General features: G+C 35.0%; 2 protein-coding genes across 5 annotated transcripts in view; both read left to right on the forward strand.

Annotated features, from left to right (window-relative positions):
- LRCH2 (leucine rich repeats and calponin homology domain containing 2) overlaps positions 1 to 9037 on the forward strand; it is a 100148-nt gene extending 91111 nt beyond the window's left edge. For 3 of the 4 annotated variants that reach the window (XM_081808364.1, XM_006728245.3, XM_006728246.3), the window contains one exon: positions 6266 to 9037. In XM_081808364.1, coding sequence (XP_081664490.1) covers positions 6266 to 6385 — 120 coding nt within the window. In that variant the 3' untranslated portion in view covers positions 6386 to 9037. The remainder of the gene's footprint in view (positions 1 to 6265) is intronic. The other variant, XM_031039546.2, reaches the window with a different exon arrangement.
- Positions 9038 to 9125: 88 nt separating this feature from the next.
- The window catches only part of IL13RA2 (interleukin 13 receptor subunit alpha 2), a 107161-nt gene continuing 100228 nt past the window's right edge, over positions 9126 to 16058 (forward strand). The window contains exon 1 of the mRNA XM_081808376.1: positions 9126 to 9165. The gene's annotated coding sequence lies outside the window, so the exon portion shown is untranslated. The remainder of the gene's footprint in view (positions 9166 to 16058) is intronic.

A 16058-nucleotide genomic window follows, 5' to 3' on the forward strand; every position in this document is an offset into this window, starting at 1 on the left:
GGAGAAGCAGACTCCCTGATGAACAGGGAGCCCAACGTGGGGCTCGATCCCAGGACCCTGGGATCATGACCTGAGCCGAAGGCAGACGCTTAACCAGCTGAGCCACCCAGGTGCCCCTTGTTCATTCTTTTGTGTTGAATTCTTCCATCTTGGGATTTTTGTCTAGGTCTCTTTTTTCTCTGTGTTAGGAAAGCCTATTATCTTCCCTGCTTCTGAGATTAAAGGCTTTATGAAGAAGAGGTCATATAATGTCCAGGGCTCTTCAGGAAGTGTCTCTGGTGTATGCTGCGTGCCGTCTGCTGCTGTGTTATGGCTGCTCTATCCCTCAAATCAGTCCTGTACAGAGTTTCTCCTTGCTTGCAGTGGGGAGTATGTTTGGACCTTGGCCAGAGTGTGGAGAGTTTTAACTAGGTGTGTTCTGGTCTGCTTGTTAAAAGAGACCTGATGCTATTTCCACTACAGCTGATGCTTTGCACAATTTTATGGTCTGTAGATACGGTGCGTGTGGAGGTTTGTGCTGGTCTTCTGGGGGAGGGGCCTGTGCTGCTATGGGTTCTCAGACACACTTATCCTGGAAAAGCAGTACCAGAAGAGCACATGGTGATGGGGCTTGGTGTAAGCAATTCAGGCAGCCATTGTTGGCACTGTGCTGCTTCCTGAAGTTAGTTTATGCTGAGGGCTGGGGGCATGAAATGGCTCCAGCCAACTCCTTTGTCCCTGGAGAGGCAATGCCACCTCTCTCAGGTGTGCTCCGAGAAGGGGAACCACAGATTACACAGTCTGCCCCCAGTTAGCTGCTTGCCATTCTGTATGGTAGCACTGCAGCCCTCAGGGCTTTATACCAGCCATGTCGCAGACTTCTAACACGCCAGTATTTGAGCCCCACTGACTGCAACAAGTCGTAAAAATCAGCCCCTCTCCTTTTCCCTGTCAGTGGCTTTAGGGAAGTGTTTTCCTTATGTGATCCCCTTTGTGCTCCTCTCTCTCCCTCTCACATCTCTCTGTGACCAGGGCTCCCTCCCCTCTGTAGCACTCAAGATCCTTTTCTCCACCAAACCACATCTCCGTACCTCCGACCTTCCATGATGTGGCCTCCTCTCTCCCTCTGGTTGTGCAGTTTGTTTTTTTAGTCCTCAGATCAATTTCTTGGGTATTCAGAATGATTTGATATTTATCTAGCTGTGTTCCAGTAACGAGGCAAGCCTAGGGTCCTCCTCATACTCCACCATCTTAGCTCCTCCCTAGAATATTTTTATCACCCCAGAAACTTCTTACCCATTAGTAGTCTCCCCTCCCATTGCCCCCCACCATTCTTTCTCTATGGATTTGCCTCTTCTGGACATTAGTATAAATGAAGTCATACAGTATGGGATCTTTTGTGTCTGCTTTTTTCATTTTGTATAATGTTTTCAAGGTTCATCCATGTTGTAGCATAAAGCAGTACTTCAATTCTTTATATGCTTGAATATTTTATTGTATGTATATACCACATTTTATTTATAATTCATAAGTTGATGGACATTTGGGCTGTTTTCACTCATTGTTTATTATCAGTAATGCTGCTGTGAACGCTCATGAACAAATTTTTTTTTTGAACACTTGTTTCAGCTTTCTTTGGAATTGCCAGGTTACATGGTTACTCTTTTTTGAGTTTATCTTTGATGATTTTTCAATTTACATTTCCACCAGTGTTTGAGGATTCTAATTTGTCCAAATTCTCATCAACAATAATTATTGTATATCTTTTTGATTTTACCCATCCTTGTGGTGTGAAGTGATAGGTATCTCATTGTGGTTTTAATTAGCATTTCCCTAATGGCTAATGATGTTGGACATATTTTCATGTGCTTATTGACTATTTGTATATATTCTTTGGAGAAATGTCTTTTCACATCCTTTGCCCATTTGTTAATTGGATTATTCAGTTTTTTCTTACTGAGTTTTATGTGTTTTTAATATAATCCAGATATAAGTACTTTATTTTTTTTTAAAGATTTTTAAAATTTATTTGACAGAGAGAGAGACAGTGAGACAGGGAACACAAGCAGGGGGAGTGGGAGAGGGAGAAGCAGGCCTCCCGTGGAGCAGGGAGCCCGAGGCGGGACTCGATCCCAGGACCCTGGGATCATGACCTGAGCCGAAGGCAGATGCTTAACAACTGAGCCACCCAGGCACTCCTCAGATATAAGTACTTTATGAGATATGATTTACAAATGTTAGCTGTTGGATTTTTTAGAGATAAACTGTATCAGGTTGAGAAAATTCCTTTCAATTTCCAGTTGCTGAGAGTTCTTATCAGCAATGGATGTTGACTATTGTCAAATGCTTTTTCTACAGCTAATGAGATGATAACATCCTTTTTCTTTCAAAATATTGTGACTTACCTTGGTTGATTTTCAGATATTAAGTCAAACCTGGATTCTTGGGATAAACCTTGGTCATTATAGATTTTGTTGTTTTTATATTGTTAAATTCAGTTTGCTAAAATTTTGTTTAGACTTTTTACATCTATGTTCATGGGGATACTGGTCTTTAGTTTTCCTTTATTTTAATATCTTTGCCTGACTTGTAGTGTCAAGGTAATGTTGACCTCATGGAATAGCTCAGGAAGTATTCCCTGCTCTTCACTTTTCCTGAAGATTTTGTGTAGAATTGATATTATTTCCTTTTAAAATATTTAGTCAAATTCTTTAGTGAATCCATCTGGGCCAAGGGTTTTCGTTGTTGGAAGGTTTTTAACTACAATTTTAATTTCTTTAATAGATACAGGGCTGTTCTGGTTTTCTCTTTCTTCTTGCACGAGTTTTGGTATACTGTCTTTCAAAGATTTTGTCTATTTTTCTGAGCTTAGCAGGGAGCCTGATGTGGGGCTCGATCCCAGGACCCCGGGATCATGACCTGAGCCGAAGGCAGACGCTTAACTGACTGAACCACCCAGGCGCCCCATCTTCTTCTTATAAAGTTATTTATAATGTCCCCTTATTATCAACTTAGTATTTGTAGAATCTCTTGTGATGTTACTTCTTTTATTCCCGATATTGGTAAATTGTGTATTTTCTCTTTTTTCTTCTGATTAACCTAGCTCTAGAGGTTTATGAATTTTTAGAAATTTTCTCAGTGAGCTAATGTTTTGTTTCATCAATATTTTTTCTATTTTTTTCTGGGTTTTATTTTATTGTTTTCCTCTCTCAACTTCATATGTTCTTTCTTTCTGCTTGCCATTGGTTTAATTTGTTCTTTTTCTATCCTCTAAGGTGGAAGCTGAGTTCATTGATTTGAAACACTTTCTTTTCTAACATTTCAGTGGTTATTTGAATAAATAAGCAAAACATTAGGAGGGCAACAAATGTTGTTGCGAAAATGGAGATATGAAGATAGCTTTTGAGAATGTTTCTGATAAATGGGATATTACCAGTAGTATTTGGTGAATGGTTTATGGGAATTAGGAAGAAAGAAAAGATTATTATGATTTCCAGGTTTATGTTGAGAGAGACTGAATAGTGTATTATTCACTGAGGTATAGAATGTAAAAGGACAAGTTAATTTAGTGTTGGAATAATTCTGCTGTGGACACATTGATTTTGATGTTTGTTGAACATCCATTTGGCTATATCAAGTTCATATTTGTATCCAGAGCTCAGTAGGGAGATCATGGCAGGAAATAAAGATTTGAAAGTAATCAGGATAGAAGATATAGTTGTTACTATTTGGGAATAGGAGCCCAGTCTTGCCAAGGCTTCCCATGTTTCAAGAAACAGTGGATTTAGGGGCTCCTGGGTGGCTCAGTTGGTTAAGCATCTGCCTTCGGCTCAGGTCATGATCTCAGGGGAGTCCTGCATTGGGCTCCCGGCTCAGTGGGGAGCCTGCTTCTCCCTCTCCCTCTGCCTGTTGCTCCCCCTGCTTGTGCTTGCTTGCGCTCACTCTCAAATAAATAAATAAATAAAATCTTTAAAAAAAAAACCACTGGATTAAAAAAATATATAATGTTTTGGGACTCCTGGGTGGCTCAGTCAGTTAAACATCCAACTCTTGATTCAGCTCGGGTCATGATTTCAGTCCTGAAATCGAGTCCTGCATGGGGCTTCCCATTCAGCGGGGAGTCTGCTTGGGATTCTATCTCTCTCTCTCTCCCCCTGCCTCCCCACTCTCTCAAATAAATAAAGAAAATCTTAAAAAAATGTAATGTTTCTAGATTTGTAAAATACTGTGCTAACCAAGTGTAATACAATTATAAACCATGTGGGTCCTGTAGATGATCTGTTCGCTATTTACTCTATCCATTACTAGCTTATTTTCCTGAGATGAATGGGTGTCCCAACTGAAGCAGTGAACTGCACTGTTTCTTCAGAAATAGCTACCAATTTTATTTGATGATATGCACATGCATGCAACTCTTTAGTTAACCCTTGCAGTTTTGATAAAGTTTTGAATATACCAAAGAGAGGATATAGTCTAAAAGAGAAGAGGTGAAGACAGAACCCTTGAAAACATTAAGAATGTTAGAAAAAAAAAATGTTAGAAGAGGGGCACCTGGCTGGCTCCTTCAGTGGAGCATGTGGCACTTGATCTTGGGGCTGTGAGTTTGAGCCCCACGTTGGGAGTAGAGATTACTTACAAAAAAGAACAAAGAAGAAAGAATGTTAGAGTAGAATCAGTGAAGGCTAATGAAAACCTAATGCAAAGTTGCTTCTAAACCTTCTTTCTTATAGAATTGTGAAGATCAAATAACACATGATGTACTTATAAGAGTAGGTAGTTGTTACTTAGCAAATTCTACATCACTGGAACTAAGAAGCAACAAAACACCACTAGCAGCTGGAGGGAAGTAACCTTAAGATAAAAAAAGTACTGAATCTCTTCATATATCAGAGATCATGGAACATCAGAACTAGTAGAATGAATGCACCAGAGCAGCCAATTTTGTACAGGACTGAAGAGTTTACAAAGCACTTCTACCACCAGACTATTCACTTTATTTCTCACACAGTCCTGTCTTCAGGATAAAGAAACTGAGTCTCAGGGAATTTTATTACCTTTAGTACTTCATATCTCATGGCCCTTAGATGTCCTGGCTGGAAATGTAGTGCTCTTTCTACTCCAACAGAAGAGCTTAGGGAACATCTAGCATGACTGTCTCACTTTAAAATATTTGCTTATTATGCGGGTCAGATCAGCCTCAGATCAAAACACAGCCGGAAAATAGAATCCCATACCATTAAAATCTATTGAAACAGCCATTTTAGAAGTAGAATTTACACAATGAGATATCATCTCACATCTGTTAGAATGGCTATCACCAAAAAGACAAAATGTTGGTGAGGATGTTGAGAAAAGGGAACCTTCATATCCTGTTGGTGGGAATGTAAATTGGTATAACCTTTATGGAAAACCATATTCAGGGTCCTCAAAAAATTAAAAATAGAAATACCATAAAGACCCAGCAATTCTACTTCTGAGTGTTATCCAAAGAAAACAAAAATACCAATTCAAAGAGATACATGCACCCCTGTGGTCATTGTGGCTTTATTTACAATAGCCAGGATATTGAAGCAACCTAAGTGTCCATCAACTGATAAATGGATACAGATGTGGTATATATATACAATGGAATACTACTCAGCTGTAAAAAGAATGAAATCTTGCCATTTGTGACATGGATGGACCTTGAGGATATTAGATATTATGATAAGCAAATTATGTCAGACAGAGAAAAACAAATCCTGTATGTTTTCACTTACATGTGGAGTCTAAAAAAACCAAATGAACAAACAAAACAAAATGTACTTTATAGATACAGAGAATAAAATGGTGTTTGCCAGAGGAGAGTAGGTGAAATCAGGTGATGGGGGCTCAAGAGGTATAAACTTTCAGTTATAAAATAAATAAGTCATGGGGGTAATGTACCACATAGTGACTATAGTCAGTAATATTGTAGAATATACTTAAGAGTTGCCAAGAGAGTAAATCCTAAAAGTTAACTTTATATGGTGATGGATGGATGGTACTAGACTTATTGTGGTGATTATTTTGTATTATATTGTATACATATTTCAAATCATTATGTTTTACACCTGAAACTAATATAATGTTATATGTGAATTACCTCAATAAGAGAATTAAAAAATTAGAATTTAATTTAATTAGTATGATATACTTTTTACTTGACATTTTACAGGATATGTTTTAAAAATCCAGTTCTGACTTGTTTAGGCTTTACTGCACTATAAAAAACAAATGTTTTGATATCATTTATTTTGTTTTTCAGGAAAGACTCTGTTTGCCTCATCATATTTTGGAAGAGAGAGGTCTTGTGAAAGTCGGTGTCACAGTTCAGGCTCTTCTTGAATTACCTACAACCAAGGCATCTCAGCTTTCTACAGCTTGATGTAACATTTCAAAATTATAAGTGTATAGTTGCATTTATTTGAAGTGATTTCAGATATCTCAAATTCATGATAAGAATGTCTAATCAAAGATAATTTTATTAGGTCAAGCCTTAGGTTTAAAAAAATCATGTTAAAACATCAAAATTAAATTTGAATTGCCCAAACTTCTTTTGGGGGAAAACTGGATTAACTTAATGAGAGTTTTTGATAAATTCAAATTCTCTTTTTATTAAGTCAGTTGATAACCTTGATTATTTTTCAAAAACCAGATTGATACTAAATTTAAAATGTGGTTTCAATTTAATAATCACATTAGGTTAATTTTTTTATATCATAGCATACTAGTAAACACCTGGATGAGGTAATCATTTTTTTACCGATTTAAAACTATTCTATATTTGAGTTATTTAATACACTTCTAATTCTAGTTTATACACAGTTTCTTCAATCTTTGGTCTTAGTTTTCTAGAAAAAAATGAGTAGAAAATGCAGAACTCTGGCTTTATATTAAATTCTTTTAGTATTATAGGTTGGTGCCAAAATATTTTCAGTTGTACTGTAGATTGTTTACATGTGAAGTGCCTGTGTAATTGATGACTCTTATATAGTCTTAAGCATTTTTGCAATTTCTTTTTATGTATTAATGGAATCAGTGGAACTTTAAAATATTTTAGTAGATTTTGTAAGGTCAGTAATATGTGAGGATTTAAATGTGCCTCACATTGTGACATCTGTGGTTTTTTATTTAGTCCATTGCAGCTTTCCTAAAATTGGTTATGTCATGTTGTCAAAAAAAAAAAACCCCAATGTTAATATGCTTAATTTATGCTATTTAATTTTGCAAAACTTAATCATCTTTTAAAATGTATTATTTGAAGAGTATTTTATTTCTGTATTGAAAACGTTACACAAAGCAGTAAGGTTTTTGAGAAGTAGCAAAGTACTAATTATCAAGGACATTTTGATAAAACTGCCAAAGTTTGGGTTTATGTCTTGACTTTCAGTAACATTATGTCAGTATGCTGCCATTAGTTTTATTCAGATTCAGAGAGCAGCAGTTGAAGAATAGGTTTTTATTTGAAATCTGGCCATTTGTGGATCCTGTAAATCTTATGATCCTCAATTAACAAGATGTTGAATTAAACACAGACCATTCTATATATATTTTCATAAGTATACTATGTTACAAAGTCCTTGTTTAATTTGGAGATAGATAAATTTATGTTGGTAGTAGTGCAGGAATTTTTCAAAAACATTACTGTAATGAATACTCAGTTTGGTATAGAAGAACCTTAGTATAATTACTTTTGTAGTAGCCAAGCAAGTACCATATCTTAAATATGTGATTATTTGCACTTGTTACCTCTTAATATGGATGCAACTTATTAAAAGTGTTGACCTGGGTATTTCAAAGGGTATATATAAAAGGTAAAAACTAGTGTGCCAAATGGTATATAAGGGTTGGTTTAGGAACAACTCAACTTTTTTTGATCAGTTGGCATGTAGCCATATAATTAAATTTTGGCATTAGAATACAGATGTGTTCTTTATATTCCCCGAGTGTGAAATTGGAGCTTTTAAAGAATTAAAGCTCTTATGACTATAAGGTTTAAAAATTAAATTATTAGTAATTTATTACTTTAAATATTTGAGCTAATTAGTTACTATTTTTCAGTTGGATCTAAAAAAAAAACTTCATTGGCATAATCAGTCTCCCTAGTGAAAACTTGGGTAATAAAGGTAAGAAATGGCAAATAAATATCTTAAGTTGTTAGTTTTTATTGTAGAAATTTGACAATGTTACAAATAAAGTGACCAGTAAAAGCTACAGCAATCATTCATACTGCTTTTATATTTATCATGCTGTAGGAGTCCTGTTATTAATCAACCTAGATGTTATTTTACAAGTATTTTCCTGTTTCATATCATTGAAATATTAGTGAAATTATAGGCCATTTTCTTATTGCATTTCACTTACTTGTCAGTTATTACCTTAAAGGGAAAATACACCAGAACTTTACTGTAACATTCTTTACTGCAAAGCAAAATTCCATTTAAGATGGGTCCATATGAGGTCTATATCATGTCCGTTTATTTACTGTACTGCCAGAAAGCAACACCACCTCTAAGTCAGTTTCTCACATAGTCCCCAAGGACACATGTTACCAAGGCTCTGATGTATTTCTTTTATTAATTTTTAAATAAGTGTAAATTTTATTCTAAATGGTTCTTATGGTTATTTTATATTTACTTCATCAATTATTGAATTAAGAATGATTATAATTTTTTGAATTGGATTTGTGATTTGAAGAGGGTTAAATAATCAAACTGAAATATTTTATTAGGCCCTAAAAATGTAGTAGATAGCTACTTCTGCTAAATTTTATTACTGTATGGCACAAGAAAGAAGTGATGTTGGATATGTTAGAATTGAGATAAGGAGTAAAAATGCATTACCATTTGTTTAATAATTATCTCTACAGAATGCTAGTTTATTGACTTTTCTAAGTGAATTTTTTGAAGAATTCAGAAATCTTTGTATTGGTCACAGATCTATCATAATTGATTTTCTGATGCATTTAAAAATAAATGGAACACTTAATGTATATTACCGATACAAACTGTGGATAAAGTTGAATGAAAAAATTAAAGTCTGAGATTTTTTTTCTCCCTCTCTACCTCTTCTCTCAACATCACAGCATCCATCTTTTCTAGGTATTTGGTAGCTTGTGTCTATATTCTCTACTATGGAAAAATAGACTTGAAGAGGATATTCCACGTAAGTTGTTTAAGAGTCCAGATTCTCTTTACATCATGTTATTTTCAGTAGATAATGTTTTCTTTAAAACACAATTTCCTAAGATATCTTCACAAAATAAATCATCTTTATATAAGTTAAACTATATATATATAAGTGTCAGATAAACTTTTACATAAAATAAAAGATAGGATAGGTCAAATTTTGATTATTTGTATTGTAGATTTTAGTGTTAGGTATATGATTGAATTAACCTTAAGCAATTTGATTAAAAAATAATCTTTCATTTTCAAGTAATTCTAGTTTTTAAAAATTCCACATATTTTATTAAAATGACTGTCATTTATTCATAATTGTTGCCCATCCTAAAAGTGGAAGATTATTCGGGTAAATAATATTAAAGATTATATTGCCCCTGTTTTATAGTTACTCACCCTAAAGCCTCAGATTTAAAGAAGTACTTAAGTAAGTAAATATTAGGCATAAGTTGTTTGAAAAGTACTCTAGGTTTATCATAGGATTTTGAATTGTCTTTATTTGCTTTAGTAAATTTTGACGTTGTACATGGAATGGTTCTAAGTTTCTCAGGAACCTATCAGCATCCAGAGTGCTCTGAGAGACTGGGTTCCCTTTGATATGTTACTGTATATTGAATTAATTTGGAAATGCCTAGATATCTTCTGTTCCTTAAGGCATAATCTCTTCTATTTCTGTATTTTAAAACGTGACAAAAATCCCTATGTTTATGGTGTTTAAATAGCTTAGAATTTCCACAGTGTGTGTTTGTGTTTTATGCAAGGCTCCAGATGTTTTAGCAATTAGGGTCTTACTACATTGAAAAATCAGAGTTTTTAGAAGTTATGAGAATTCTGACGTCAGTAGTTTAGGATGGGAAGTTGCTGATTGAGTCATTTAAAAGTTATAATTTGTAAAAAGAAGATTCTTTAAAATGATCTTTAAAAAATTTGAAGAAATTACTGTGAACTATTTTCTTTGATTCTCAAATATATAATTTTTATTACCCTGCCACTTTAAGATTAGGAAAAATTAATTCATTTTTACTGTATGCCATTAATATTCATCAAGTGTCTACCTAAATAAGTGAGATATATATTAGGTGTGTTCATATGCAAACGTATAAATAGAAATAGATTTTTCAGATGGCAAATTGAATTTTCTAGAACTTTGTTCAGGTATCTCAGTAACTTATAATGCAAAGAAATAAAAAGTAATGCTATATCATTTATGAAGTTATAATTAAAATTATGCTGTAAGACAGTGATTCTTACACTCTGATATGCATATGGATCACCTAGTGACCTTATTGGCCAAATAACAATTGATTCAACAGTTCAAGGATGGGCTTTGAGATTCTGCATTTCTAAGAAGCTCCCAAGTGATGCTGATCCTGCTGCTCCAGTGACCAGTTTTAGTAATAAGGCTTTGTGGTTGTTCAAGCTTTATATTAATATCAGTTTATTATACAATAGTAGTTTGATATTTTAAGTGATGCTTCAAGGTCATTATAACAGGTACTTAACATTTTTTAATAGGTCTCTCTTCTGAATTGTGTTCTACTTCATTAAGGACTTAGATTTTCTCTTATGGCTTTAATTATTTTTTAAGTTATTATTTTAGTTCCAGTTAACATATGGTGTTATATTAGTTTCAGGTGTACAATATATTGATTCAACAAGTCTATACATCACCTGGTACTTATCATGACAACTGCACTCCTTAATTCCCATCGCCTATTTGATCCATTTCCCCAAACCCCCTCTTCTTTTATGGTTTTAAAAGATGTGCTTTATGCTCTGATTAATATTATTTCATATTTTTATTTTCTTTCAAAAATCTATTTTAAACACACATGACCATGTAATTTTTATTTTTTTTTAAAGATTTTATTTATTTATTTGACAGAGAGACAGGGAACACAAGCAAGGGGAGTGGGAGAGGGAGAAGCAGACTTCCCGCTGAGCAGGGAGCCTGATGCCGGGCTCGATCCCAGGGATCATGACCAGAGCTGAAGGTAGACGCTTAACGACTGAGCCACCCAGGCACCCCGACCATGTAATTTTTTTTTTTTAAAGATTTTATTTATTTATTTGACACACAGAGAGAAAGCACAAGTAGGCAGAGAGGCAGGCAGAGAGAGAGGCAGAAGCAGGCTCTCCACTGAGCAGGGAGCCCGACGCGGGATTCGATCCCGGGACTCCAGGATCATGACCTGAGCCGAAGGCAGTCGCTTAACCAACTGAGCCACCCAGGCGCCCCCCGACCATGTAATTTTAAAGTAAATTAGTCACATGAATAATAAGACATGTATTTATAAAATCCAAACAAGTTAATATAATGTTAAATTAGCAAATACTAATGCATAACACCTTCCTTTTTTGGAATGCTTAGAAAACTACACCAATTTTTCATGGTCTTGATGTTAGTCCATTCTCCTCTTGCTAGGCAGCAACTCCCCTTTTGGTTTTAAGCTCATAGCATACTCATTCTTTCAGGCTACCATGATGAATGTAAAATTTGAGCCATATACAACACATATTTAATTTTAAATATTTATGATTTTTTATCAGAGTTGAAATTTTCAATTACAGATTATATCGTCTCCCAACAAATGGGTAAAGGTATTTATTTCATTCTTTTTTTATGGTAAATTGTACTGACTTAAAACGACTTAAAACATTTGGAATCATTTATTTTAATGCCTTCCAAAGCATGTGGTATCCTCCGTTAAAAAACACATTAAAATCCGAGTTAGCCTGAATTACCACGGGCAGCTGAATATCTTCTGTGGGAAGATGACTCATTTACTCTGAAGAAAATATGGGAAAGTTAATAATTAAATATAAAGAAGGGAGGCAGAGCAGAATCATGTTAAGCATTGAACTAGATGCTTTTTTATAATTGAATTATAAATAATGCAATTTATATATTTTTACTTATGTTTATCTCTTTCATAATCTTTAAAATTTAAGGTTAGTATTAGTAGAAATTAGTATAATGCTATAACCCAAATTATAAAATTGCACTTAATTGTATATTATCATGCTCATTAGTGAAGAAACATGTATGAAATATACATTTTTTACAAAATGTACAAATATACCAAATGTACAAATGTACCAATATACAAAATATTGTTATAATTTCTTGTTATTTTGTACCACCAAAATTTCCAGGGTTTTTTATGCATAAGGAATAGTTAATGATATACTCTTAGGTATAATCATAAAAAATTTAATACCATAAAAGGTTTTAGAATTTGTGTACTGCTGCTCTTCCATTCTTCAGACTAGGAAGCTGTGGCCTAGAATTATAGGATAGAGAGGCCAAAAATAAATCCATACCTATATGGTCAATTAATCTGTGACAAAGGAGAAAGTACAATGAGGAAAATACAGTCTTTTCAATTAATAAAAAAAAACCTCAAAATGGATTAAAGACCTAAATGTGTGAGACCTAAAACTATAAAACTCTGAAAAGAAGAAATAGTAATTTCTCGGACATTGGTCTTAGCAACATCATTTATGAGTGTGCCTCCTCAGGCAAGGAAAACAAAAGCAAAAATAAACTGTTGGGACAACACCCATTATAAAAGCCTTTTCCACATTGAAGGAAATCATAAAACAAAAAAGAAACTTAGTGAGTGGAGAAGATATTTGCAAATGATATGTTCAATAAGGGGTTAATATCCAAAATATATGTAGAAATTACAAAACTAAACTCAACACTAAAAAATCCGACAATCCAGTTAACAGATAGCAGAGGTTGATAAGTTCTTTATAGATTTTCCATGCTAACCCTATATCAGATATGTCATTTGCAAATATCTTCTTCCATTCTGATAATTGCTTATTAGTTTTGTTGATTGTTTCCTTCACTGTGCAGAAGCTTGTTATCTTGATGGAGTCCTAATAGTTCATTTTTGCTTTTGTTTCCATTGCCTCAGGAGATCTGTCTAGTAAGAAGTTGCTATGGCCAATGTCAAAGAGGTTACTGCCTGTGTTCTCCTCTTGGATTTTGATGGTTTCCTGTCTCACATGTAGGTTTTTAATCCATTTTGAATTTCTTTTTGTGTACCATGTAAGAAAGTGGTCCAGTTTCATTCTTCTGCATGTGGCTGTCCAGGTTTCCCAACAGCATTTGTTGAAGAGACTGTCTTTTTTCCGTTGGATATTCTTTCCTCCTGCAAAGTCTATAAAGAATTTATCAAACTCAACACCCAAAAAACAAATACTCCTGTTAAGAAATGGGCAGAAGACATGATTAGACATTTTTCCAAAGAAGACATCCAGAGGGCTAACAGACACATGAAAAGATACTTAACATCACTCATCATCAGAGATATACAAATCAAAACTACAATGAGATACCACCTCACACCTGTCAGATTGGCTAAAATTAGCAACACAGGAAACAACAGGTGTTGGCAAGGATGCAGAGATAGGGGAACACACTTTGTTGGTGGAAAGGCAAACTGGTGCAATGACTCTGAAAAACAGTATGGAGGTTCCTCAAAAAGTTAAAAATAGAACTACCCTATGACCCAGCAATTGCATTACTAGGTATTTACACATAGGATACAAAAATGCTGATTCGAAGGGGCACATGCACCCTGATGTTTATAGCAGCATTATCAACAATAGTCAAATTATGGACGGAGCCCAAATATCCATCCACTGATGAATGGATAAAGAAGATGTGGTATATATACACAATGGAGTATTACTCAGCCATAAAATAGAATGAAATTTTGCTATTTGCAATGACATGGATGGAGCCACAGGGTACTATGCTAAGCAAAATAAGTCAGAGAAAGACAAATACCATATGATTTTACTCATGTGGAATTTAGAGACAAAACAGATGAACATAGGGGGTAGGAAAAAAATAGACTCTTAACTATAAGGAACAAACTGAGGGTTGCTGGAGGGGAGGTGGGTGGGGGATGGGCTAAATGAGTGATGGGTATTAAGGAGGGCACTTGTGATGAGCAGTGGGTGTTATATGTAAGTGATGAATCACTAAATTCTACTTCTGAAACTAATACTGCACTATATGTTAACTAACTAGAATTTGTCTTTTTAAAAGATTTATTTATTTATTTGAGAGAGATAGAGGGAGTGGGGAGGAGGGGCAGAGGGTGAGGGAGAGAGAGACAATCTGAAGCAGACTCCCTGCTGAGCATGGAGCTCAACTCGGGGCTCAGTCCCAGGACCCCAAGACTATGAACTGAGCCAAAATCAGGAGTCAGATGCTCAACTGACTGAGCCACCCAGGAGCCCCACTAACTAGAATTGAAATGAACATTTGAAACATTAAAAAAAATGAACAGAGGACCTGAACAGACATTTTTCCAAAAAGGACATACAGATGGTCAACAGACACATGAAAAGATGCTCAACATCACTCATCATTAGGGAAATGCAAAACCACAATGAGATACCACCTCAGATCAGTCAGAATGGCTAGAATCAAAAAGACAAGAAATAGCAAGTGTTGGCAAGGATGTGGAAAAAAGGGAACCCCTCATGCACTATTGGTGGAAATGTAAATTCGTGCAGCCACTGTGGAAAACACTATGCAGGTTCCTCAAAAAATTAAAAATAAAAATACTATATGATCCAGGGGCGCCTGGGTGGCTCAGTCAGTGAAGCGTCTGCCTTCGGCTCAGGTCATGATCTCAGGGTCCTGGGATCGAGCCCCATGTCGGGCTCCCTGCTCAGTGGGGAGCCTGCTTCCCCCTCTTCCTTTACCTCTCCCCCCTGCTTGTGCTTGCTCTCTCTCTCTCTGTCAAATAAATAAAATCTTAAAAAAAATACTATATTATCCAGTAATTCCACTTCCGGATATCTGCCGAAAGAAAACAAAAATGCTAATTTGAAAAGTTATATGAACTCTGTGTTTATTGCAGCATTATTTACCGTAGTCAAGATATGGAAGCAACCTAAATGTCCATGGATAGATAAATGGATAAAGGGTTGTGTGTGTGTGTGTGTGTGTGTGTGTGTGATGGAATATTAGCCATAAAAAAGAATGGGATCTTGACTTTTGTGACAACGTGGATGGACCTTGAGGGTATTATGCTAAGTGAAATAAGTCAGACAGAAAAAGACAAATACCATATGATTTCATTTACTGTGGAATTCAAAAAACAAACGTACAAAAAAAAAAAACAAAACAGACTCTTAAATACAGAGAACAAACTGGTGGCTACCAGAGGGAAGTTGGGTGTGGGGATGGGTGAAATAGATAAAGGGGTACAAACTTCCAATTATAAATAAGCCACAGGGATGAGAAGTACAGCATAGGGAATATAGTCAATAATATTGTAATAACATTGTATGGTGGCAAATGGTAACTATATTTATCATGGTGAGCTTTGAGTACTGTACAGAAATGATGAATCAACATGTTATACATCTGAAACTAACATAACATTGTATGTAATTCTACTTTAATAATAAAAAAAACCACTTTTCAAGCATTTACTATATACCAGTGTTGCTGTTGTAGGCCCTAGTGGTATGGAGATGGCGAAGACACAGTCTTTTTGTTCAGAGCTTTACAAAGTAAATCTGTTGCCAGTTTCTGGCTGATGCATTAAAAAAGATATTTAATGTGTGTTTATAATATTAAATTTTGCTGTTGAAATTGAGCATTCTTCATGCTCAGTTTTTAAAATTTTTTATTGTTATGTTAATCACTCACTATACATTACATCATTAGTTTTAGATGTAGTGTTCCATGATTCATTGTTTGTGCATAACACCCAGTGCTCCATGCAGAACGTGCCCTCTTTAATACCCAATACCAGGCTAACCCATCCTCCCACCCCTCTCCCCTCTAGAACCCTCAGTTTGTTTTTCAGAGTCCATAGTCTCTCATGGTTCATCTCC

The sequence above is a fragment of the Leptonychotes weddellii genome, chromosome X (assembly GCF_054177405.1).
Source record: "Leptonychotes weddellii isolate Sample4059 chromosome X, ASM5417740v2, whole genome shotgun sequence".
NCBI lineage: Eukaryota > Metazoa > Chordata > Mammalia > Carnivora > Phocidae > Leptonychotes > Leptonychotes weddellii.